At 53.1% G+C, this 25,198-nt stretch overlaps 1 protein-coding gene across 1 annotated transcript in view; it reads right to left on the bottom strand.

Moving 5' to 3' along the window:
- LOC139237849 (adhesion G protein-coupled receptor L1-like) overlaps nt 1–25,198 on the bottom strand; it is a 454,570-nt gene that overhangs the window by 33,820 nt on the left and 395,552 nt on the right. The window contains exons 18-20 of the mRNA XM_070867073.1: nt 25,050–25,141; nt 15,044–15,046; nt 3,791–3,832 (exon numbers count right to left, since the gene is read on the bottom strand). Coding sequence (XP_070723174.1) covers nt 3,791–3,832; nt 15,044–15,046; nt 25,050–25,141 — 137 coding nt within the window. The remainder of the gene's footprint in view (nt 1–3,790; nt 3,833–15,043; nt 15,047–25,049; nt 25,142–25,198) is intronic.

Genomic DNA, 25,198 nt, shown 5'->3' with positions numbered 1-25,198 from the left:
TGGGAGGCATCGTAGGTATTGAGGTTTGAACGATAAGGGAGTCAAGGGTTATGGGGAGCGGGCGGGGAAGTGGAGTTGAGGCCAAGATCAGATCAGCCGTGATCTTATTGAATGGCGGAGCAGGCTCGAGGGGCCAAATGTCCTACTCCTGCTTATATTTTTTATATTCTTATGAAAAGGTGAGCGAGGTTGGTGGGGATAGGATACAGGCAGCAGGGTTTGGATGAGCTGCAGTTTATGGAGGAGGATTGGAGGCCGGCCAGGAGTGGGTTGGAAAGCTGAGGCAGGAGGTGACAAAGGCATGGGGGATGGGCAATGGGCAGAGGTGGGAGGGAGTAAACTGCCTTTGTGACGGAGAGGATATGACGCTGGGAGCTCGGCTCGGATTCAAACTGGAAACCTGAGGACGAGAACAGTCTGCCTCAGACAGTGGCCAGGGGAAGGCGGATGGAGTTGGGTTGCAAGGGTTTGCAGTTTGTGGGCCAAAGTCAGTGGCTTGGGGCTTCTAAAGCTAAGGGCTTTATCCAGACCTGGATGGGAACAAGCAGTGTGACAGCAGTGAGTGGCCGAGAGAGGTGGTGGGGGAGGTAGAGCTGGATGCCGATGGGATACATGTGGGCACTGACTCCACGTCTGCGAATGATGTCGCCAAGGGGCAGGATGTAGACGAGCAAGAGTAGGGGTGGGTCGTCAAGGCTGGATCCTTGGGAGGGGGGGGGGAGCTCTGGAGGCAGTGGTGTGGAGAAAATTAATTGTTGGATTGCATAGATGAAAGTGGGAGCAAACGAGGGCAGTCCCACTGAGCTGGGCAATGGGGGAGGGGTGTTGGAGCAAGTTGTGGAGACGCAGAGCTGGGGGGTCATGGGAATACCTGCTCTAATGTCCATTTCCCTGGCAAATGCATCACCATCTCCAATCCTAGTTACTTCCCCCGATACATGTCCCATCTCTGGCCCCTCAAGTCTAAGCAGTGCAAACATCAGTGCACTTGTGGGTAACTGGCTTGGCCACTCGTTCCCAGATCTGGCCTGACCACATCAAGCTCTATAGGGCCTTTGTCTTCTTTGTCAAAATGGCTCTCTACTCTAGGATCATCCTGGGTAGCAAAGATAACCCCAGATTCCTTTTCTTCAATACCAACCGCCTCCTTTAAACCCCTCTCCCCTGCCTCCTCCACCCTGACTTCTAACTAGTGTGAGGAGGGCAAGGGTTCCTTAAACTCCAATCCAGTTAGCTGCTTTCTCCTCTCCTCACCCACCAAGCCACTCCTCTCCTCACCTCCGCTCTCTCTAATTTCTCCCCCATCTTCTTCACAACCCTCTCCAAGCTCATCTCATCCATGAGTCCCACCTCCTGCTCCATCAACCCTACTCCAACCAAACTTCTGACCACTCCCCCAACTACCCTTCCTCACCCCTCCGTTTTAGTTGATATTGCCTATGGTTCCCTCGCCCCAGGTACTGGGCCCCTCCCGTTGAAAATCTCTGACATCACCTCTTCTCTCAAAACTCACCCTTGACCCCCATCCCCAACCTCCCGCTCCTCCAGAAGGTCCCTGAATATGGTACCACCGCCCAGATCCCTGGTCGCCTGAGCTTCAACTCTCACGCCTGAATCCCTCCCAGTTTACTGCCTCTTCCATATTCTCGGTGACTGTGAAGGTGGTCCATTATCCCTCCTCATCCTGCTTGACCTCTCTGCAACCTTCAACACAATCTTCCTCCAACACTTCTCCATTACCCAGCCTGGTGGGGGTGCCCTTTCTTGCTTTCACTCTTACCGAACCAATCTAGCCAGGACGTCTCTTCCCACTCCCCGGTCATCACCTCTGGGAACCCCAATTGTCCATCCTTGACCCCTCCTCTTCCTTAATCTGTGTGACCCCCCCTACATGCTGTATTGACCCTGTGTGACCCCTACACCCTGTACTGACCCTCTACATCCTGTACTCCCTCTGTACTGACCCTGTGTGACCTCTACATCTCGTACTGACCCTGTGTGACCTCCTACACCCTGTACTGGCCCCAGTGTGACCCCATACCCTGTACTGACCCTGTGTGACCCCCTACATCCTGTACTGACCCTGTGTAACCCCCTACAGCCTGTACTGAAACTGTGTGACCCCCTACACGCTGTACTGACTCTGTGTGACTCCCTACACGCTGTACTGACCCTGTGTGACCCCGGAACCCTGTACTGACCCTGTATGACCCCTACACCCTGTACTGAGTCCGTGTGACCCTCTAAACCCTATACTGACCCCTTTGTGACCCCCTACAGCCTGTACTGACCCTGTGTGAGCCCTACACCCTGTACTGACCCCTGTGACCCCTACACCCTGCACTGCCCTCTGTGTGACCCCCTACAGCCTGTACTGACCCTGTGTGATCCCTACACCCTGTACTGACCCTGTGTGACCCCTGCACCCTGTACTGACCCCTGTGTGACCCCCTACAGCTTGTACTGACCCTGTGTGATCCCTACACCCTGTACTGACCCTGTGTGTTTCATCAACACTGTGTTGGTGTACTCATGTACTGTACCCTGGTGTGTATGACATGTATGTGGAGAGACCCCTTGTGTAGAAATCCTTATCCAGCCCAACGTGGCAACAGTGTGGGAGGCTCTGTGCCAACTGCCCCTCCGAACACGGCCCCAGGAACCAGGAGATGTGCCCACGGTGCCCCCATCCAATGGGAGAGGCCCTCTCGGGGCAGGTGACTGAGAATTCCTCGCTGCCTTTGCTGCGGAGAGCAGAGCTGTGGAGGAGGTTGCCGCCCATGACACATGGTGCGTGGACGCAGTGAGCTGCCATTGTCAATGGTTTCTGTGCGGCCGTCGAGAGCAAGGGTCATGAAGCATGTGGTGAGTTAATGGCCTGGTGACCAGTAACCATTAACTTCCCATCAGAACCGCAGTCAGACAGCACTTGCGCAAATTCCTCCCAATAAAAGTGCCTGAGAACACAGACCTCAGGCAGCATCGCCAACAGGAGAAGACCTTTTATTGAAACAATCCCCGAAAGGATGTGTTTGGAACAGATTCACACACAATTCTGGATCCAGATCCCGGGCTGTGCCATGCAGGGTATTTACAAGGTCTGGGCGTCACTGGGTCACCTGACTGGGTGTTATTGGATCATGTGTCTCGGCATCACTGGATCACATGACCGGGCATCACTGGGTCACATGTCCTGGCATCACTGGGCCACATGTTCTGGCGCCACTGGGTCACGTGTCCTGATGTCACTGGGTCACGTGTCCTGATGTCACTGGGTCACATATCCAGGCATCACTGAATCAAATGTCTGGGCATCACTGGATCACGTGTCCTGACGTCACTGGATCAGATGTCTGGGCATCAATAGGTCACATGTCCGGGCATCACTGGATCACATGTCCAGGCGGCACTGGATCACGTATCCGAGTGTCAATGGGTCACGTGTCCGAGTGTCAATGTGTCTCATGTCCGGGCATCACTGGATCACGTGTCCAAGCGGCACTGGGTCACATGTCCGAGTATCAATGGGTCTCATGTCCGGGCATCACTGGATCGCATGTCCAGGCCTCACTGGGTCATGTGTCTGAGTGTCCTTATGGGATTTTGGGGATGTGACTATGAATGGGAGCATGGTTTAACTGGTCACTTCTGCAGATGAGCAGGGACATAAAAGGGCTGGTCACTGCTGAGGGTCAGCGACCTGGATCCAGCTCTGTGTGTTAACAATGTTCCAGCAGATGGAGCGTGAGGAAGACAAACTCAGAACTGAAAGCACTGGTCAGTTTCTTACCCAGGCAAATCCATACTATAGTAGCCATCACATATGGGGTAACTAGCAAGCATGGAAATTAATAGGGAGGGGAGAGGGGAGAGAGAGAGAGACAAGAAGGACGAAATAGTTACTCACTCTGAACATGCAGCATGCAGCAGCTCAAACAGGAGTCTGTTCATCGACACACTCCCATCCCAGTACTCCCAGACTTCAAACAGAAAATCCCAGCCAACCCCAAAGCAGGGCCAAAACATCCATGGAGCAGATCAGCATCAGGCTCAGTCAACATCGTGGGACAGACAACGATCACGTATCCGAGTGTCAATGGGTCACGTGTCCGAGTGTCAATGTGTCTCATGTCCGGGCATCACTGGATCACGTGTCCAAGCGGCACTGGGTCACATGTCCGAGTATCAATGTGTCTCATGTCCGGGCATCACTGGATCACATGTCCAGGCCTCACTGGGTCATGTGTCTGAGTGTCCTTATAGGATTTTGGGGATGTGGCTATGAATGGGAGCATGGTTTAACTGGTCACTTCTGCAGCGATGGGGGTAGCGGGGGGGGTGGCCCAGGGGGAGCATGAGGGCCTGGGTGGAAGGGCCTAGGAGTGGGTAACAGGCCTAGGAATGTGTAGCATGCTAGGAACTGGTGATACAGCTCTATTATCATTGTATCATGCGACTACCAGGATGGTAAAATGGACCTTGGTTTTTATCGACTAGTAATTCCTCAAGTAGCAGGCCCAGAGGTCAGGCCCAGGATCAGAGGGCAGGCCTCGGGTCAGAGGGCAGCCCCAGGGTGAGGGGACAGGCCCAGGGTCAGAGGGCAGGCCCAGGGTCAGGGGGAAGGCCCAGGGTCAGGGGCCAGGCCCAGGGTGAGGGGATGGGCCCAGGGTCAGAGGGCAGGCCCAGGGTCAGGGGGAAGGCCCAGGGTCAGGGGGAAGGCCCAGGGTCAGATGGCAGGCCCAGGGACAGGGGCCAGGCCCAGGGTCAAGGGAAGGCCCAGGTCAGGAGACAATCCCGGACACAATAGTGAACTGGACAATTAGCACAGGGCAAATGCAGGAGCTTTTAAATGAGTGGATTAACCGTTGAGTCCAGTGGTATTTTCATTCAGAATAAAAATGAAACTTCTGTTCAAATACTATGGGGTGCCGATCTGACCAGCAGGCCCATCAACCCTGGGGGGCGGCGCCAGACCTCTCCATTCAGCCTGAATTTGGTATGAACTCCATCGAAAATTCAAATCATAGCTCCCTTTCTCTTGTTTTGCCTCTCTGTCCTATACGGGAATCAAGGGATATAGGGACAGTGCAGGAAAGTGGAGTTGAGGTAGAAGATCAGCCATGATCAGGCTCGAGGGGCCGAATGGCCGACTCCTGCTCCTGTGTCTTACGTTCTAAAGCCCCTGATCATCCCACATTGTATTCCCAATAACCCCGGGTAGTAGTGGGGGGGGGGGGGGGGGTGGCCAAGGTAACCCCTGATTTGCCCTGTCAATCTGACTAGAAGGGTACACACTATCATTGTAAGCATCTTCCAGCTCCGCCTTCCCACTTCAGACTCCCCGGGCTCCTGCCGTTAGGGGCTGGGGATGAATATGAGGCCATTGGACTGAACTGCAAAGGCCAGTACAGGTGAGGGAGGCCATTGGGCCCATCCATCTCACCCTTCTGTGCTCCCCCAACGTAGCACAGTGTTGTTGCCTCCCCGCCCCCAGTTAGGGTAGCTGGCTCTAATTGGACGTATCCCTGGAGGCTTCATCACATGACCCTCCCACCACCAATGGCCCCGCCCCCACACTCCCGCCATTGGCCGCCCAACACCGCCACCTCGCGGTGCCCCGACCAATGGGAAAACAGCCAGACCCTGTTACCTGATTGGATATTTCTTGATTGCCGGCCATTTCCCCTCCTCCTTCTTATAATAAACAGAAGCGATCAAATAAAATGAAAATAAAACACAATTTGTTCAACAGAGTGACTGCTGCCAATGAACCGGAAGCTTCCAGAAGCTGCGCAGAAACATTCTGCACATAAATGTCAAGTCCCAAATATGAAAAAGTAACAGTTACCGCAACAGACGGGGGAGCGGATAGCGAGCACATTCGGTGAGAGTGCGATAAAACTCTCAACCTGACAACATCCTTTCCTGTGTCAGCTGTGGCTCAGTGGGCAGCACTCTCGCCTCTGAGTCAGAAGGTTGTGGGTTCAAGTCCCACTCCAGGGACTTGAGCAGATAAATCTAGGCTGATCCTCCCAGTGCAGTGCTGAGGGAATGCTGCACTGTCGGAGGCGCCATCTTTCGGACGAGATGTTAAACTGAGGCCCCGTCTGCCCTCTCAGGTGGATGTAAAAGATCCCATGGCACTATTTCGAAGAAGAGCAGGGGAGTTATCCCTGATGTCCTGGGCCCAATATTCACCCCTCAATCAACATAATAAAAACAGATTATCTGGTCATTATCACATTGCTGTGTGTGGGAGCTTGCTGTGAGCAACTTGGCTGCAGCGTTTCCCACGTTTCAACAGTGACTACACTCCAAAAATACTTCATTGACTGTAAAGCACTTTGAGACGTCTGGCGGTCGTGAAGAGCGCTATATAAATGCAAGTCTTTCTTTCTTCAAGTCCTCGTTAAATTGTACTGGAAGTTTTAGCAGGTTATTCTGACGAATTCATCACATCGCTGCGTCTCCCTTCTCCGCCCTCCCTCTGGTTTTCCTCCCCAGTCTCTGTGCCTGGCGCTGCTCTCTCTCGCCGCACTGTCTCTGCTCTCAATCTTAATGGTCCAAAATTTTGCTTGCTGATGAAATCCTCACCTCCAGCGCCTGCATTCTGTTCTCCAGCCACGTGTTCGATCCGCACCAGACTGGGCGGGGGAGCCGATAGCAATAGACAGACACACTCCGTGAGAGCGCAATCAAACTCTCACAAAGCTGACAACATCCTAATCTCAGCTTCGATCACATCACAGGCCTCACAATACCCGAATGTGCCACCCCTCCCCTTTCTCTCTCACTCATCTGCTGGAAGCCCGGTGAGAACAAAAGAATCCGCTGGAACTGCGCATGCGCAACTACTTCCGGTCGTTGGCAGCAGTCGCGCCCCAGCTGCCTTGATTTTTCTCCCGGCAGGGTCCTGCAGCTTAATCTTCAATTCCCGGAGAGACCAGGCCGATCCTGGACGGGTTGGCCACCATTGTTCCCGCTAATCTTTTTTTTTTGGGGGGGGGGCATTCAATTTCTCGCGCCTGGGCGGTTATTTCAACTGTCGAGCAGTCTGTGTGGGACCTCCAGACTGCCGCGCGGCTGCGCAGCTTAACGGGATCGTTCTTGGCATCTCTATTCCCAGAGCCCATTCCGAGCATCGATCACCCCATGTGTGAAAACATTGGTCCCGACATCAGCCCCGAACCTGCCTCTCACCACTTTGTCGCTGTGTCCTGAGGTCATGGTTTAACGTGAAACCGTGCTCCATTGCATTTTGTATCTTATTTACCTCCTGTGTAAAAACCACCCTCCTCATCCGCCTGCTTTCGAGTCTGGGCGTTCCCCGGGCCTTAATAACCCAGTCGCTCTGGCACAAGGCCGTTCCCTGCTCCACTTCCAGGCTTTAGATTTTTTCCCTTTGTGCCTTATTGACCAGAACTGAACGCGGTGCCCAAGGTGCAGTCCAACCAACGTCAACAGGCCAACCTCTGACCCGTACTGCACCGATGGGGAACCTCCCTCAGCACAGTTCAGTCCACGATGGCTGCACCCTCTCAGTGTTGCTGGCACTGCTAGTTCTCTGTGCCAGCTGTGGCTCAGTGGGCAGCACTCTTGCCTCTGAATCAGAAGGTTGTGGGTTCAAGTCCCACTCCAGGGACTTGAGCACATAAATCTAGGCTGACACTCCCAGTGCAGTGCTGAGGGAGTGCTGCACTGTCGGAGGTGCTGTCTTTTGGATGAGACGTTAAACCGAGGCCCAGTCTGCCCTCTCAAGTGGATGTAAAAGATCCCATGGCACTATTTCGAAGAAGAGCAAGGGAGTTATCCCCGGTGTCCTGGGCCAATATTCATTCCCTCAATCAGCATAACAAAAACAGATTATCTGGTCATTATCACATTGCTGTTTGTGAGAGCTTGCTGTGCGCAAATTGGCTGCCATATTACAACAGTGACTACACTTCGAAAGTACTTTATTGGCTGTAAAGCGCTTTGAGACATCCGGCGGTCGTGAAAGGCGCTATATAAATGCAAGTCTTTCTTCTCTTTCAGCCGCTTCCCCAAACTAGTTCAGCATTGCTCGTTAAGCATTCTTTCAGTTTGTAACGCTTATCTTGGCTGGATTTCATCTTCTTAGAGTTCCTCGGCTGCCTCATCACACTTGACTGCTCAATGCCATTGGCCATTGCTCAATAACCATTGCGTTTCTGAATCCCACTTGTGTGTGGATTAGACACATTAGAAAATGGACATCCATTTTTCAGGTTCACCAGACTGATTCCTGGGATGGGGGGATTGTCCTATGAGGAGAGATTGAGTAGACTAGGCCTATATTCTCTAGAGTTTAGAAAAATGAGAGGTGATCTCATTGACAAATACAACATTCTTACAGGGCTTGACAGGGTAGATGCAGGGAGGATGTTTCCCCCTGGCTGGGGAGTCTAGAACCAGGGGTCACAGTCTCAGAATAAGGGGTTGGCCATTTAGGATTGAGATGAGGAGAAATTTCTTCACTCAGAGGGTGGTGAATCTTTGGAATTCTCTGCTCCAGAGGGCTGTGGAGGCTCAGCCATTGAGTATATTCAAGACAGAGATCGATAGATTTTTGGATATTAAGGGAATCAAGAGATATGGGGATAGTGCAGGAAAATGGAGTTGTGGTCAATGATCAGCCATGATCGTATTGAATGGCAGAGCAGACTCGAGGGGTCGCAGGGCCTACTCCTGCTCCTAATTCTTATGTTCTTATGTAAAACGTGCCTAGGTTTAACTTCTCTCTTCCCATTGACCAGCAGTGTTTACAAACTTGCTTTCTCCATGGGACCCACCTCTCTAGCCATCTTAACGTCTGATTGCTCAACTTACCCTCTCGGCCTCCCATGCTAGCTGATGTGATCCCACCCCTCAGACACTGCCCCACCCTTCCTTTTAGAACCACAATCAAAAACTAAATGGCACAATGGGAGTGCAGGAACTGAGAAAACTGGGGATTGATAGACAAATCTTTGAAGAACATAACATAAGAACATAAGAAATAGGAGCAGGAGTAGGCCATATGGCCTCTCGAGCCTGCTCCGCCATTTAATACGATCATGGCTGATCTGATCATGGACTCAGCTCCACTTCCCCGCCCACTCTCCATAACCACTTATTCCCTTATCGGTTAAAAAACTGTCTATTTCTGTCTTAAATTTATTCAATGTCCCAGCTTCCACAGCTCTCTGAGGCAGCGAATTCCACAGATTTAAAACGCTCCGAGAGAAGAAATTTCTCCTCATCTCAGTTTTAAATAGGCGGCCCCTTATTCTAAGATTATGCCAATCCTCTATCCATGCTAATATGTTACCCCCAAACCCGTGAACTTTTATTTTGTGCAGTATGTGGCACCTTGTCAAATGCCTTCTGGAAGTCCAAATACACCACATCCACTGGTTCCCCTTTAACGACCCTGTTTGTTACATCCTCAAAGAACTCCAGAAAATTTGTCAAACATGACTTCCCCGTAATAAATCCATGCTGACTCTGCCTGACCGAATTTTGCTTTTCCAAATGTTCTGCTACTGCTTCTTTAATAATGGACTCCAACATCTTCCCAACCACAGATGTTAGGCTAACTGGTCTATAGCTTCCTGCTTTTTGTCTTCCTCCTTTTTTAAATAGGGGCGTTACATTTGCAGTTTTCCAAACTGCTGGGACCTCCCCAGAATCCAGGGAATTTTGGTAAATTACAACCAATGCATCCACTATCCCTGCCACTACTTCTCTTAAGACCGTAAGATGCAAGCCATCAGGTCCAGGGGATTTATCTGCCTTTAGTCCCATTATCTTACTGAGTACCACCTCCTTAGTGATTGTGATTGTGTTAAATTCCTCCCCCCCTATAGCCCCTTGACTATCCACTGTTGGGATATTGTTCGTGTCCTCTACTGTAAAGACTGATACAAAATATTTGTTCAGAGTTTCTGCCATCTCCATGTTCCCCATTACTAATTCCCCAATGGCAGGACAAGTTGAGAAGGCTTTATAAACAGAGGAATAGAGACAACAGGTAGGAGGTTATGCTAAACCATTATAAATCACCGGTTAGGCCTCAGCTGGAGTATTGTGCCCAATTCTTTGGGAAGGATGTCAAGGCAGGAGAGGGTGCAGAGGGGATTGACCAGCATGGCTCCAGGGATGAGGGACCTCAGTTATTTGGAGAGACTGGAGAAGCTATGGTTGTTCTCCTTAGAACAAAGGGGGGTTAAGGGGAGATTTAAATGGAGGTGTTCAAAATCATTTATTAGGATTTCCAGAAGGATAAGGTGCCACATAAAAAAGTTACTGCACAAGATAAGAGCTCACGAGGTTGGGGGTAATATATTAGCATGGATAGAGGATTGGCTAACTAACAGAAAACAGAGTCGGGATAAATTGGTCATTTTCAGGTTGGCAAACTGCGACTACTGGGGTAGCACAGGGATCAGTGATGGGGCCTCAACTATTTACAATCTATATTAATGACTTGGATGAAGGGACCGAGTGTAATGTAGCCAAATTTGCTGATAGAAACATAGAAACATAGAAAATAGGTGCAGGAGCAGGACATTCGGCTCTTCGAGCCTACACCGGCATTCAATATGATCATGGCTGATCATTCAACCTCAGTCCCCCACCCCAGCCTTCTCTCCATACCCCCTGATCCCTTTAGCCATAAAGGCCACATCTAACTCCCTTTTGAATATGTCCAACAAACTGGACTCAACAACTTTCTGTGGTAGAGAATTCCACAAATTCCCAACTCCCTGGGTGAAAAAATTTCTCCTCATCTCGGTCCTATATGGCTTACCCCTTATCCTTAGACTGTGTTCCCTGGTTTCTGGACATCCCCAACATTGGGAACATTCTTTCTTCATCTAACCTGTCCAGTCCCGTCAGAATTTTATATGTTTCTATGAGATTCCCTCTCATTCTTCTAAATTCCAGTGAGTATAAGCCTAGCCAATCCAGTCTTTCCTCATATGTTAGTCCTGCCATCCCGGGAATCAGTCTGGTGAACCTTCGCTGCACTCTCTCAATAGCAAGCACATCCTTCCTCAGATTAGGAGATCAAAACTGCACACAATACTCAAGGTGTGATCTCACCAAGGCCCTGTACAACTGCAGCAAGACCTCCCTGCTCCTATACTCAAATCCTCTCTCTATGAAGGCCAGCATGCCATTTGCTTTCTTTACTGCCTGCTGTACCTGCATGCCTACCTTCAATGACTGATGTACCATGACACCCAGGTCTCGTTGCACTTCCCCTTTTACTTATCTGTCACCATTCAGATAATAATCTGCCTTCCTGTTTTTGCCATCAAAGTGGATAACGTCACATTTATCCACATTATATGTATCTGCCATGCATTTGCCCATTCACATAACCTGTCCAAGTCCCCCTGCAGCCTCTTAGCATCCTCCTTACAGCTCACACTGCCATCAAGTTTAGTGTCATCTGCAAACTTGGAGATATTACATTCAATTCCTTCGTCTAAATCATTAATGTATATTGTAAATAGCTGGGGTCCCAGCACTGAACCCTGCGGCCTGCCATTCTGAAAAGGACCCGTTTATTCCCACTCTTTGCTTCCTGTGTGCCAACCATTTCTCTATCCATGTCAATACATTACTCCCGATATCATGTGCCTTAATTTTGCACACTAATCTCTTGGGTGGGACCTTGTCAAAAGCCTTTTGAAAGTCCAAATACACCACATCTACTGGTTCTCCCTTATCCACTCTACTAGTTACATCCTCAAAAAACTCTAGAAGATTTGTCAAGCGTGATTTCCCTTTCATAAATCCATGCTGACTTGGACCGATCCTGTCACTGCTTTCCAAAAGCGCTGCTATTACATCTTTAATAATTGACTCCAGCATTTTCCCCACCACTGATGTCAGGCTAACCGGTCTATAATTCCTTGTTTTCTCTCTTCCTCCTTTTTTAAAAAGTGGTGTTACATTAGCTACCGTCCAATCTATAATAACTGATCCAGAGTCCATGGAATGTTGGAAAATGACCACCAATGCATCTACTATTTCTAGGGCCACTTCCTTAAGTACTCTGGGATGCAGACTATCAGGCCCTGGGGATTTATTGGCCTTCAGTCCCTTCAATTTCCCTAACACCATTTCCTGACTAATAAGGATTTCCCTCAGCTACCCCTTCTCGTTAGACCCTTGGTCCCCTAGTATTTTCGGGAGGTTATTCGTGTCTTCCTTAGTGAAGACAGAACCAAAGTATTTGTTTAATTGGTCTGCCATTTCTTTGTTCCCCATTATGAATTCACCTGATTCTGACTGCAAGGGACCTACATTAGTCTTCACTAATGATACAAAGATAGGTGGGAAAGCAAGTTGTGAGGAGGACGCAAAGAATCTGCAAAGGGATATAGACAGGCTAAGTGAGTGGCAAACATTTGGCAGATGGAGTATAATGTGGGAAAATGTGAGGTTATCCACTTCGGTAGAAAAAATAAAAAAGCAAATTATTATTTAAATGGGAAGAGATTACAAAATGTACAGAGAGATCTGGGGTCCTTGCATGTGAAACACAAAAAGTTAGCATGCAGGTACAGTAAGTAATTAGGAAGGCAAATGGAATGTTGGCCTTTATTGCAAGGGGAATAGAGTATAAAAGCAGAGAAGTCCTGCTACAACTGTACAGGGTATTGGTGAGGCCACACCTGGAGTACTGCGTACAGTTTTGATCTCTTTATTTAAGGAAGGATATACTTGTTTAGAGGCAGTTCAGAGAAGGTTCCTGAGATGAAGGGGTTGTCTTATGAAGAAAGGTTGAGCAGGTCGGGCCTATACTCATTGGAGTTTAGAAAAATGAGAGATGATCTCATTGAAACGTATAAGATTCTGAGGGGGCTTGACAGGGTAGATGTAGAGAGGATGTTTCCCCTCGTGGGGGAATCTAGAACCAGGGGGCATGGTTTCAGAATAAGGGGTCGCCCATTTAAAACGGAGATGAGGAGGAATTTCTTCTCTCATAGGGTCGTAAATCTTTAGAATTCTCTACCCCAGGGAGCTGTGGAGGCTGGGTTATTGAATATATTTAAGGTGGAGATAGAGAGATTTTTGAACGATAAGGGAGTCAAGAGTTATGGGGAGCGGGCAGGGAAGTGGAGCTGAGCCCAAGATCAGATCAGCCATGATCTTATTGAATGGCGGAGCAGGCTCGAGGGGCCAAATGGCCGACTCCTGCTCCTATTTCTTATGTTCTTATAAAAGGTTTTGATAGGAGAGTCGGTAACCAGAGGACATAGATTTAAGGCAAAAAAAACCAGAGGGGAGGTGAGGGCATTTTTTTTACGCAGAGAGTTGTTGTGACCTGAAAGGGCGGTGGGAGCAGATTGAACAGTAACTTTCAAAAGGGAATTGGATATATACTTGAAAGGGAGAATTTACAGGGCAGTGGGAAAAGAGCAGGGAGAGTGGGCCCAATTGGATCACTCTTTCAAAGAGCTGACACAGGCACGATGGGCCTCCTTTTGCCATGTGTAACCATCACCCACTCCCCATCAAGCCATTCCTGTCTCCGACTACCGCCCACCTCTAACCCCATCTTCTGCTCTCAGGTTCCCAGGTGCGCTGTCATCTCTCAGCTTATCGCTCCAAAAACTTGCAGTTGGTTTCTGCCCAACTCACAGTATCTCGAGATGTCCCTGGCCAACGTCACAAACAGCATCCTCCGTCACTGTGACCCAGGACACGCTATCGTTCCTTATCAGCCGTGGCTCAGTGGGTAGCACACTGAGTCAGAAGGTCGTGGGTTCAAGTCCCACTCCACGGACTCGAGCACATAAATCTAGGCTGACACTCCCAGTGCAGTGCTGAGGGAGCGCCGCACTGTCGGAGGTGCCGTCTTTCGGATGAGACGTTAAAGCGAGGCCCCGTCTGCTCTCTCAGGTGGACGTAAAAGATCACGTGGCACTGTTTTGAAGAAGAGCAGGGGAGTTATCCCTGGTGTCGTGGCCAATATTTATCCCTCAATCAACATCACAAAAACAGATTATCTGGTTGTTATCATATTGCTGTTTGTGGGAGCTTGCTGTGCGCAAACTGGCAGCCTCGGAGGGGGGTGGGGGGGGGGGGCGGAGGGGGAGGGTGTAAACTGTCTCATTCCCAAACTAGAAAGAAAGAACCTGCATTTATATAGCACCTTTCACGACCTCTGGACGTCCCAAAGCGTTTTGCAGACAATAAAGTACTTTTGGAGTGTAGTAATGTGGGAAACGCGACAGCCAATTTGCGCACAGCAAGCTCCCACATACAGCAATGTGATAATGGCCAGATAATCTGCTTTTTTGTTGTGTTGATTGAGGGATAAATATTGGCCCCAGGACACCGGGGAGAACTCCCCTGCTCTTCAAAATAATGAGCACTCCCTCAGCACTGGCAGTGTCAGTCGGGAATTTGAGCCCAAGTCTCTGGATTGGGACTATGAACCCACACCCTTCTGACTCAAAGGCAAGAGTGCTGCCCACTGGGCCACGGCTGGCACTGACGTATGAGGGCCATCGCACAGGGCATCACTGAGCTCGGACACAGAAGAGACGAGCAGGCACATTCAGTTGTGGCTTCGATTGGGCCTAGCTTGGGTTCTGGCAGCCTGCAGGAAACAGGGAGGGTTGTGGGAGGTGACGAGCTCCACAGTTTGGAAGTTCTGCGTTTAGGGTCGGCGCTGGTGCGATGAGGAACTAAACGCAGAGGGGAGGAAGAGCGCGTTAAGTGGGATGTTTGCAGCGAAGGAACTCGGTATTATTTGAGCGACGGGAAGGGTTGGGGGAAGTGGAGCCGGTGTTTGCAATTTCCACAGCTCGTGGCCACCATCTAGTGCGAGATGTCAGGTATTGCAGGGCAGTGCGGGACCTCAGGAGACCAGGGGGGAGAAATTCCCCAGCGCACCAACAGGGGGCGGTAACCCAAGCGGGGTGGGACTTTCTGTGCCCGGAGCAAAAGTCTGACCTTGGTCGCAAAATTGCATTTACTGCCCCTCCCAGGAGGTGGAGCATAATGTCTCACAGTGCACTTGCTGTTGGGTTGGTATCCGGGAGGGGGCTACCCGGGCGGAATCAGCAGCCGTGTGGCGCTGAAGCGTTTCAACGCCCCTCCACTCCCGTTAAAGGGGCGGGCTGGTGCGCACGCTGACGGGCCTCTGCTGGGCCACCAGGACCGCATAACGGAGCAGCAAGACGGGCCGACCGGTGAGTCGGCCACACGGTCAAAATGGCGGCGCGCGGCGCTCCACACCGCCCCTTTAATGCCCCCCACCCCGGAGCAGCGGATGTCGGCCCGGTTCACGACCCGCGAGGCTGGCACTGACACCGCTCGCGGGGGTGGGGGGGGGGGGGCGAAGGCCAGGTTGACGGCATCGTCGGTTGCGCTCGGCGTCCCCGGGGCGCGACTGTGGCAGCGTCTTCGCTAACTCCCGCCCAATTCCGCGGGAGCCGGTAGCGCCCTCCGCAGGCGAAAACAAGTTTCGCGCCCCGTTAGCGCCCTCCGGAGGCGCGAACAGGAGGCTCAAAACAGGGCAATTGTGACCGCCCAAGTGTATCTTTCCCCCAATTGCCACGCTCACTGTCTGAGGGCCCAGCATTCGACAGACCGCAGGACACTTTGGAAATGGGGAGAGGGGCCTTCCTTGGACAGACTGAGAGGCTACTCAAACTGTCCAGTCTCAGCTCGTAAACAACCCTATCAAAGCAACAGGAAATTGTCACCTCTATTTATTTCATGATGTGCTGCGTTGCTTAACCAAGGTCCCATGAAGTAATGTATTTACCCATCACAGTGCCACACTGGCCCAGTATTCATGTCCTTTCTGAGGCATTGCGAAGAATCCCTGGCAGTGCACGGGAACAATACAACAACATGCAGTAAACTGAACAGTGCAACAGCATGCAGGGCTGCGACACTGCAGTGGTGCAGTAAGTGCAGTGTTCTGTCACCATACAGTTAACAAGTCGTCCACTGGAATAACACGTTGACACTGCAGCGTGTGGTACACTACAACAGCACAAGTCATCCAGTGCACTGCACGTTAACGCAGTGCACTGGGACAGTGCAGCAACACGCACTGCAGTCGCAGTGCACTGGAGCAGTGCCGCAATACATGGCAAACACGCAGTGCACTGGGCCAGTGCAGCAACACGCACTGCAGTCGCAGTGCACTGGAGCAGTGCCGCAATACATGGCAAACACGCAGTGCACTGGGCCAGTGCAGCAACACGCACTGCAGTCGCAGTGCACTGGAGCAGTGCCGCAATACACGGCAAACATGCAGTTCACTGGAGCAGTGCAGCAACTCGCAGTGCACTGGAGCAGTGCCGCAATACATGGCAAACACGCAGTACACTGGGCCAGTGCAGCAACACGCACTGCAGTCGCAGTGCATTGGAGCAGTGCCGCAATACACGGCAAACACGCAGTGCGCCGGGACAGTGCAAACTGCCATGAACTTTAACAGTGCGCCTTCCAGTACAATATACACTGTAATGCAACAACAACTTGTATGTACATAGTGTCTTTGATGTAGTAAAATGTTCCCAGGCCCTTCAAAGGAGTGTCACAAAACAACATTTGACACCGAGCTACATAAGGAGAAATTAGCGCAGGTGACCAAAAGCTTGGTCAAAGAGGTAGGTTTTAAGGAGCATCTTGAAGGAGGAGAGAGAGGTAGAGAGGCGGAGAGGTTTAGGGAGGGAGTTCCAGAGCTTGGGGCCCAGGCAACAGAAGGCACGGCCACCAATGGCTGAGCGATTATAATCGGGGATGCTCAGGGGGGCAGAATTAGAGGAGCGCAGACATCTCGGGGGGGTTGTGGGGCTGGAGGAGATTATAGAGATAGGGAGGGGGAGGCCATAGAGGGATTTGTAAATAAGGATGAGAATTTTGAAATCTAGGCGTTGCTTGACCGGGAGCCAATGCAGGTCAGCGAGCACAGGGGGTGATGGGTGAGCGGGACTTGGTGAGAGTTAGGACACGGGCAGCCAATTCAATTCTGTCATCCAAGTACACGGCTTCACCAGTGTGACACAGCGATGGAACACCGCACCGCTATAACGACACAAGATGTCCGACATCGAAGTTGCCAATGTGTTCCACACTAAAGTAACACTCTACACCCACACAGCACACCCTCCCGTGACCGCACCAGTCCGCTGACATCCTGCGAACTCCAATGCGAGGCAGCAGATTGTCTCCGTGCTCTCTGCCCAAATACACAATTCACCCTTCCTTCCGCACACTGCATCCTGACACAGACTCTGTACCCCAATATACACTGCACCCCTCTTTAATAAAGGTGGAGGGACTGAGGGTCCGGGGGGGGTGGGGGAACTGAGGGGAGGGGGGGTGGGGGGGGGGAAGAACTGAGAGTACATGCGGGGGGGGGGGGGGTGGGGGGAATAACTGACAGTACATGTGGTGGGGAGGGAGGAACTGAGGGGAGGGACACTAAGGGAATGGGATGCGGGGGTGGACTGAGGGTCGGGGAGAGACTGAGAGTACCCCGGCGGGAGAGGGGGGGGGGTGGGGGGGAGAAACTGAGGGTCCGGGGGGGGGAAACGGGACACTGAGAGTAAGCGGGGGGAGGGGGGGGGGACTGAGAGTACACAGGGGGGTGGACTACGACTGAGGGTCCCGGGGTGGGGGACAGACGGACTGAGTGGAGTGACACTGAGAGGAGGGACGGACTGAGTGGAGCGACACTGAGGGGAGGGGTTGGAGGAGGGACGGACTGAGTGGAGCGACACTGAGGGGAGGGGTTGGAGGAGGGACGGACTGAGTGGAGGGGTTGGAGGAGGGACGGACTGAGTGGAGTGACACTGAGGGGTGGAGGAGGGAGTGCTGCAATTCAGCTCCAGACCTGCACGGCGATTGAAAAAACAGCGATTCCTTCACAGGATGTGGGCGACGCTGACAGGGCCGGTATTTATTGCCCCTCCTGAATTGCCCTTGAGTGTCTCGCTGGGCCATCTCAGAGGGCAGTTAAGCATCAACCACATTGCTGTGGGTCTGGAGTCACATATAGGCCCAGACTGGATAAGGACGACAGATACCCTTCCCTAAAGGACGTTAGTGAACCGGTTGGGTTTTTACAATAATCCGGTACTGGCACTAGCTGTTTATTTAATTGAATTTAAATTCCCCAGCTGCCGGGGTGGGATTTGAACTCAGGTCTCTGGATCATTAGTCCAGGCCTCTGGATTACCAGTCCCGTAACATGCTATGCTACCGTATCCCTTAAATGAGTGAAATGGGTCAGGTTTACTGCTGCAAAGACTTTCATGTTTACCATCAATTGATGCAACTGAGAAGAGGGCTGAGCAACCCTTTACTATGCTGGGCCTGTGCCCGGGGAACGAAGGATGTGACTCTGTGTCCCCCCTGTCCGAGGCCCCCCCCGCAGGCATGGGTGGCCCAGTCAGTGGGATAGCCTGACCGACACTGAGCCATCACATCAGCTTGTGGAGCCCCCCTCCCACAGGGGACTCCTGGGAATGGGGCGGGGGTCTCGATAATCCTGTATGTGGTTCTGTTAGGAGGCTCAGTGTGCAGACTGTATGTGTACAGACCGTAGCTGGGCCGGCCTTAGCCACCGTGGGCTGCGTTGGTGCGTGCTCTGGGGCCTTGAGAGCGACATATCGGGTTCTTAGCGGGTAGCGCTCAGTGGGTGGCACTCTCGCCTCAGAGTCAGAAGGTTGTGGGTTCAATAAAACACTGTCGGACGGGCAGTGCTGAGGGAGCGCCGCACTGTCGGAGGGGCAGTATTGAGGGAGCGCCCCACTGTTGGAGGGGCAGTACTGAGGGAGCGGTGCACTGTCGGAGGGGCAGTGCTGAGGGAGCGCCGCACTGTCGGAGGGGCAGTACTGAGGGAGCGCCCCACTGTCGGAGGGGCAGTACTGAGGGAGCGCCCCACTGTCGGAGAGGCAGTACTGAGGGAGCGCCCCACTGTCGGAGGGGCAGTACTGAGGGAGCGCCCCACTGTCGGAGGGGCAGTGCTGAGGGAGCGCCCCACTGTTGGAGGGGCAGTACTGAGGGAGCGGTGCACTGTCGGAGGGGCAGTGCTGAGGGAGCGCCGCACTGTCGGAGGGGCAGTGCTGAGGGAGCGCCCCACTGTCGGAGGGGCAGTGCTGAGGGAGCGCCGCACTGTCGGAGGGGCAGTGCTGAGGGAGCGCCGCACTGTCGGAGGGGCAGTGCTGAGGGAGCGCCGCACTGTCGGAGGTGCAGTGCTGAGGGAGCGCCGCACTGTCGGAGGGGCAGTGCTGAGGGAGCGCCGCACTGTCGGAGGGGCAGTGCTGAGGGAGCGCCGCACTGTCGGAGGTGCAGTGCTGAGGGAGCGCCGCACTGTCGGAGGGGCAGTGCTGAGGGAGCGCCGCACTGTCGGAGGGGCAGTACTGAGGGAGCGCCGCACTGTCGGAGGGGCAGTACTGAGGGACCGTTGCACTGTCGGAGGTGCCGTCTTTCGGATGAGATGTTAAACCGAGGCCCCGTCTCTCAGGTGGTAGTAAACGATCCCATGGCACTATTTCAGGGTAGTAAGGGAGTTATCCCCGGTGTCCTGGCCAATATTTATCCCGCATCCAATTATCACCGAAAAACAGATTAACTAAAGAAAGACTTGCATTTATATAGCGCCTTTCACGACCGCCGGACATCTCAAAGCGCTTTACAGTCAATGAAGTACTTTTGGAGTGTCGTCACTGTTGTAATGTGGGAAACGCAGCAGCCAATTTGCGCAAAGCAAGCTTCCACAAACCGCAATGTGATAATGACCAGATAATCTGTTTTTGTTACGTTGATTGAGGGATAAATATTGGCTCAGGACACCGGGGATAACTCCCCTGCTCTTCAAAATAGTGCCATGGGATCATTTACATCCACCTGAGAGAGCAGACAGGGCCGCGGTTTAATGTCTCATCCGAAAGACGGCACCTCCGACAGTGCAGCACTCCCTTAGCACTGCACTGGGAGTGTCAGCCTAGATTGATGTGCCAAGTACCTGGCGTGGGATTTGAACCCACAACCTTCACACTCAGAAGTGAGTGTGCTACCCACTGAGCCACAGCTGACACACAAGGGGACCAGTGAATGTTGCAGGTGGCGATATACAGGCTGAAGTGGAACACTGAGACTGAGGTGATGTCCTGGTTGAGGTGGTGGGAGAGGCAGCGGTGATTTGGCCTGTTATTATTGGGGCTTCTGCCAGATGGAAAGCACCATGGGACTGGTCAGGAGCACAGTTATAGTTATTCAGTGAGAGTCCGGTCAATCGATGACCGATGCGCTCGCCCTTCTCCCGCTTAGCCTACTTCCTGCTGCTCTAACTCCTCTGCCTGCTGCCCTGGGCTGGAGGGTACCCCACTTCTCTCTGCATGGCAAGTTACGCAGGATGTGGCAGGCGATGATCATTCCGGGGCCGTGGAGCGGGGATCCAGGCGGTGGAAACGCTGGTTCAACAGACCAGCTGTAGGTCAGAATCCGCATGGGGGCAGGAGACCCATTGTCCCAGTCGGACATAGGAACAGGGGGAGGCCATTCAGCTCCTTGAGCCTGCTCCGCCATTCAATTAGATCACCCGTCTCTGCTCCATATCCCTTGATCCTCTTCCCCAACAAAAACCTTTCCATCTCTGTCTTGAGATTATTCTCCAGCATCCAGTGCTTTGTGATGGGGAGAGAGTTCCAGACTGCTATTACACTTTGCGTGAAAAGGTTTCCTGATTTTCTGAACTCCTAAACGGCCGAGCTCTAATTTCAAGACGATGCCCCCGTGTTCTTGAATCTCCCAGCAGAGGAAATAGTTTATCTCTGTCTACCCCATCAAATCCAAACGTTTTAAACACCTTGATCAAGGAAATATGTAACGTGTAACTATGTAACCTGTCCTCCTAATTAACCTTTGTATCCCCGGTATGATTCTAATGAATCTGCACTGCACCCCCTCCAATATATCCTTTGTGTGGTGTGGGGGGCCAGAACTCAACGCAGTGCTCCAGCTGGGGTCTGACCAGAGCTTTATATAACTTCCCCCCCATTGTATTCCAGCCTCCTTGAGATAAAGGCCAACGTTCCGTTTGCCCTTTTGATTGCTTGACCTTTGACTGCTGGCCTTTGTTTGGGGGTCATCAGTCAACAGTCCAGCGAGCATCCCTGGTTCCCCCTAGCAACCAGTTGTGCAGTGGCCTGGCTCCTTGAGACAATGGTAGCCTGGTACAAGATTGAAGGCATCAAGGCTGCCATTGGCCCACGGTAGATTGACCTCCATTGATCTGTGGTCCAAGGTCACGTTAATGGAGTTCCAGGGTTTGAAATTCGGTGGGCTAGCGGGCCCTCGCGAGGGGCGCTACGGGGTCGCGAAAGGGTTGGCAGCCGCGAGCGTCGGCATTCGCGCCTCTCGGCAAATTCGGTGAGCCGGTACCGGCGGCGCTGAGGAGTATCGCCCGGGAGCACCGCGCCGGTGTGCAACGCCCCCGGTATCGACACGGAAGCCAAATTCGGCTTGTGCTGCACCTGTAGCGCCCCCTAGTGACCCCGCCAGAGAACGCTGGCGCGCAGAGCTGTCCCGGGGAGCCAAGGGAAGGAACGCCTGCATCAGGTAAGTGTGAGTGATTTTGCAATTTAACTTTATTTGGGGTGAGTAATGTATAGGGAATGTCTTGTGTTTTTGTTCCGATTTTTTTTCCCCCAGGGAGGCCTCTCTTCGGGTGCTACGAAGCGGGCTCTTTAGCGCGGGATATTCAGTTGCTCCCCCGGCCTGGCGCCCTGAGAGAGGTGTGGTACGCCTCCCTTAGCTCTCCGCCCCACTCTCAGGACGCAAACACTGAATCTTCTGGCTGCCCAAACCATTTCCCAACACTACATTTATCCACCGACCGACAATAGCGCCTTGACAAACCGTCAAGCTAACTTGCAGCCGAAGGTTTTTCCTACTGCTAGATGTGAACACACGAACAATGAGAGACAACGAAAGCTCCTCTGGACCAGCCAGCCTGACCCACACAACCGCGTTGCCTTGTCCATCACAATATACACACTCCCCACCCTGACCCGCCAGCCATGTGATCTCCTGGGGAGGCTAAAACCCAGATTAGAAACCCATGTGGTTGTTGTAAGGGGGCCTTGTGTGCAATTGATGAGGCCTTGTACTTTTGGGGCAAACCTGCCCTCCAATGTTGTTGCTCTCTTTCCATGGCAACAACGGCCAAAGTGTCTGTGGAGTAACTAATGTGGCCAGCGTCGGCGGTGGTGGTTGGGCTGGATCTGGTGGTGTAAAGACTTTTACAGCCAGGGGCAAGAACTGCTCCCTGCTCGAGGTCCTGCCTGTGGGACAGGCGTCAGTAGACAGGTTGGCAACCATCCTTGAGAAGCAAAGATGGCAAAACCAGGTGGGGGGGGAGTGGGTGGGGGGGGGGGTGAAATTTCCCTCTGCCCCAAATGGGGCGGATAATTCAAATAAAATGAATACTTTCCGGCCGAACACATGGGGGCGGAGAATAGAGCGAAATTTCCCTCTTTGGCTTGTACAGTTCGAAGCGGTGGTGCTTGGGGACGGGAGTGCGTCGGGAGCGGGGCGGAAGGTGGGCGGTGTTGTGAGTGCCACGCTGAGCATGTCAGCATGATACGGACATACCGCCCCGCGCTGACGCATCACAACGTCCCTCCCCTCCAGTTAAAGGGGCAGGCCCACGCGAGCTCGGCAGTCACTTTACTGGGCCACCGGGTGGGGGTTTCGGCCGAGCTTAAAGAGGGGGGGGCAATTTCGGCCCCTGGCTCTCCTCCGACATGTCCAAGCAGACCTGTCTCGGTTGGAGAAGGTTAGCTCGTTGGCCGGTTACCAGACGGCTTAGGATGGATGTCCATCTGTCTTTCTTTCTGCCGTGTGAATTCCGCCGCCGCACCCCCCCCCACCCCGAACCCCTCCAAACCCAGGAGACGCCATTGGCCGGTTCGATGGAACTGGTGAGTTAGGTGGATAGTAGCTGGCAGCATCAATGTGGGGGAGCGGAGGGCGGGGGGGGGCAGGAGATCTGGGCAGGAGGAGTCCCGCAGTGCAAACATACAGCGGCCAACAGCAGATAAAAACCAATGCAAGAGCAGTAATGCAGGAAGGCAAGTCAAACACCGGCAGCAAACCCGATCCCCTGCAACCCCCCCGCCCCCCCCCGTGTAATGCAGCCCCCTGTGAGGATGCTCACCCATCCTCGCCATTGCTGCTTAAGCTGGTCAGTTAGCTCAGGTGGTTAGAGCGCACAGCGAGCAAGACCAGGTTTGCGGATTCAATTCCCTTGCTGGCTCGCGGCAGCATCTGGTGTTTCTGCGGCCGAAGGGACGCGAGTACTTTTACTCCACCGGTACGCTCGTGGCCTTCGGCGAGAGGTGGGCGCCGGAAGGACTGCATCACCCCCGGCAACAAAATTTTAATTTAAATTGACTGTTTAAAGTTCCCAGCTAATTTGGAAATTTGTGGGTTCTAGTGCCCTTATTATCAGGGGGCGCTTGATTTTAAAGTTCGATCCAAAATAGTTGCAGAGCTGTTGAGGTAGGAGTGGCGTAGCCAGTGACGTGATGTTCACAAGGCTCAATAAAACCCCGGCCAATTGGGGGATCCACGATGGGGCAGGTGGCTGTGAGCCTGGTGGGTGAACTGGTAATGTGTCGTTAAACCTTTGTTAATAAACAGACTAGTTCTTTGTCGCAATGTGTTGCTCTGATTGCTTGAGCAAAGAACCCAAGAAGCAAATGCATTATATCTCGCCACCCCCACCAATTGATCTGACCCCCTGTCAGGGGCCAGAAGGCTGAGTCGACGGGCGAGGAGGGGGCTGGGTGATGGGTGGTTACCCTCCGTGGACCCCCGCCATAACCGAGTTGGGCTTTCCGGGAAGGAGGCCAAGGAGACGAGGCCAAGGAGTGGGGCAAAGCCGATTGGCGAATGTTAGGCCTGTGTTGGCGGAGCTCGCACTTCCTGTGAAAAAGTCAGGCATTTGTTCTCTTTCATTAATGAGGCTCGATCTCCTCGTTCAATCAAACCCTTTCCCAATCCAGTAGGCACTGAATGCCATTGTGCACCGCCCACCATCAGCAGCCAATGAACTCTCCCTCCATCCCGCCTCACCCACCCAGCAGCCAATCAAATCCTCGCCCAATCCAGGACCCACTAAAGTCCCCCAACTGGTCTCGCCCATTGAGCAGACAGCAACACAGAACCACCCGGCTGTCCAGTAGCCAATGAAAACCCCCTGCCTCGCTTCCATCTATTTAATAACCAATTAAATTCCCTATCCTGCCTCGTTCGAGCTTGCTGCCAATCAAACACGTGCCCCTCCTCCCTTTATCTAGCAGCTAATGACCCCTCGATCCCCCGCCCTTCATCCCCGTGTCTTTACCCCCGCCATCCTCCCCCCCTCAGTCTTCTGTTCCCCCCCACCCTCCTCTCGTACTCCATCCTCCCCCATCCTCCTACCCCCGTCCTCTCCCCGCCCCCCCCAGTAACCCCTCTCCCCGTCCTCCCCAACCCTTTCCCTTCACCCCTCTCTCCCTTCCCTCCTCCCCCCACCCGCCCCTCCCTTCCCCCATCCTCCCCCTGTCCCCCCGACCCTCCCTGTCCTTCAACCCCCCCTCCTCCCTCCCTTCCCCATCCTCCTCCCTCCCTCCTCTCTCCCCACCTCCCGCCTCTCTCCCTCCCTCCCCTTCCCCCCCTCACTCCCGTAACCCCTCTCTCCCCCCTCACCCCGTTCCTCTCCTCCCTCCCTCACCCTTGTTCTCCCTCCCTTCCCCATCCCTCTCCTTCCCCTCTCCCCACCTTCTTCTTCCCTCCCTCCCTCCCTCACCCACCCCCGACCCCCTCCCTCCACCCTCTCTCCCCTTCCCCCACTCCCCATCCCTGTTCTCCCTCTCCCCCTCTCCGTCCCTCCATTTTCCCATCCTCCCCCTGCCCCACCCCCGACCCTCCCCATCCTCCCTCCCTTCCCCCACTCCCCTCCCCCACCCCCGTTTCCCCGCCCCGCGCTGACTGCCCAGGAAGTCACTCACTTGATGTTCTCCAGCCGGCTGGAGTCTGGTTTCAGGGAGCTGCTGCTCTGGATCATCTTGTGCAGCGTGATCATCAGGAAGACCAGGTTCATCTGCCGGGGGGGGAAATCGGAGAAAGTCACAGTCAGGAAAACCGCTCACACGCGGGG

Source organism: Pristiophorus japonicus, chromosome 24 (assembly GCF_044704955.1).
Source record: "Pristiophorus japonicus isolate sPriJap1 chromosome 24, sPriJap1.hap1, whole genome shotgun sequence".
Taxonomy (NCBI): Eukaryota; Metazoa; Chordata; class Chondrichthyes; family Pristiophoridae; genus Pristiophorus; species Pristiophorus japonicus.
Note: the sequence above shows the minus strand (reverse complement) of the source record. Positions and strands in the feature narration are given on the sequence as shown.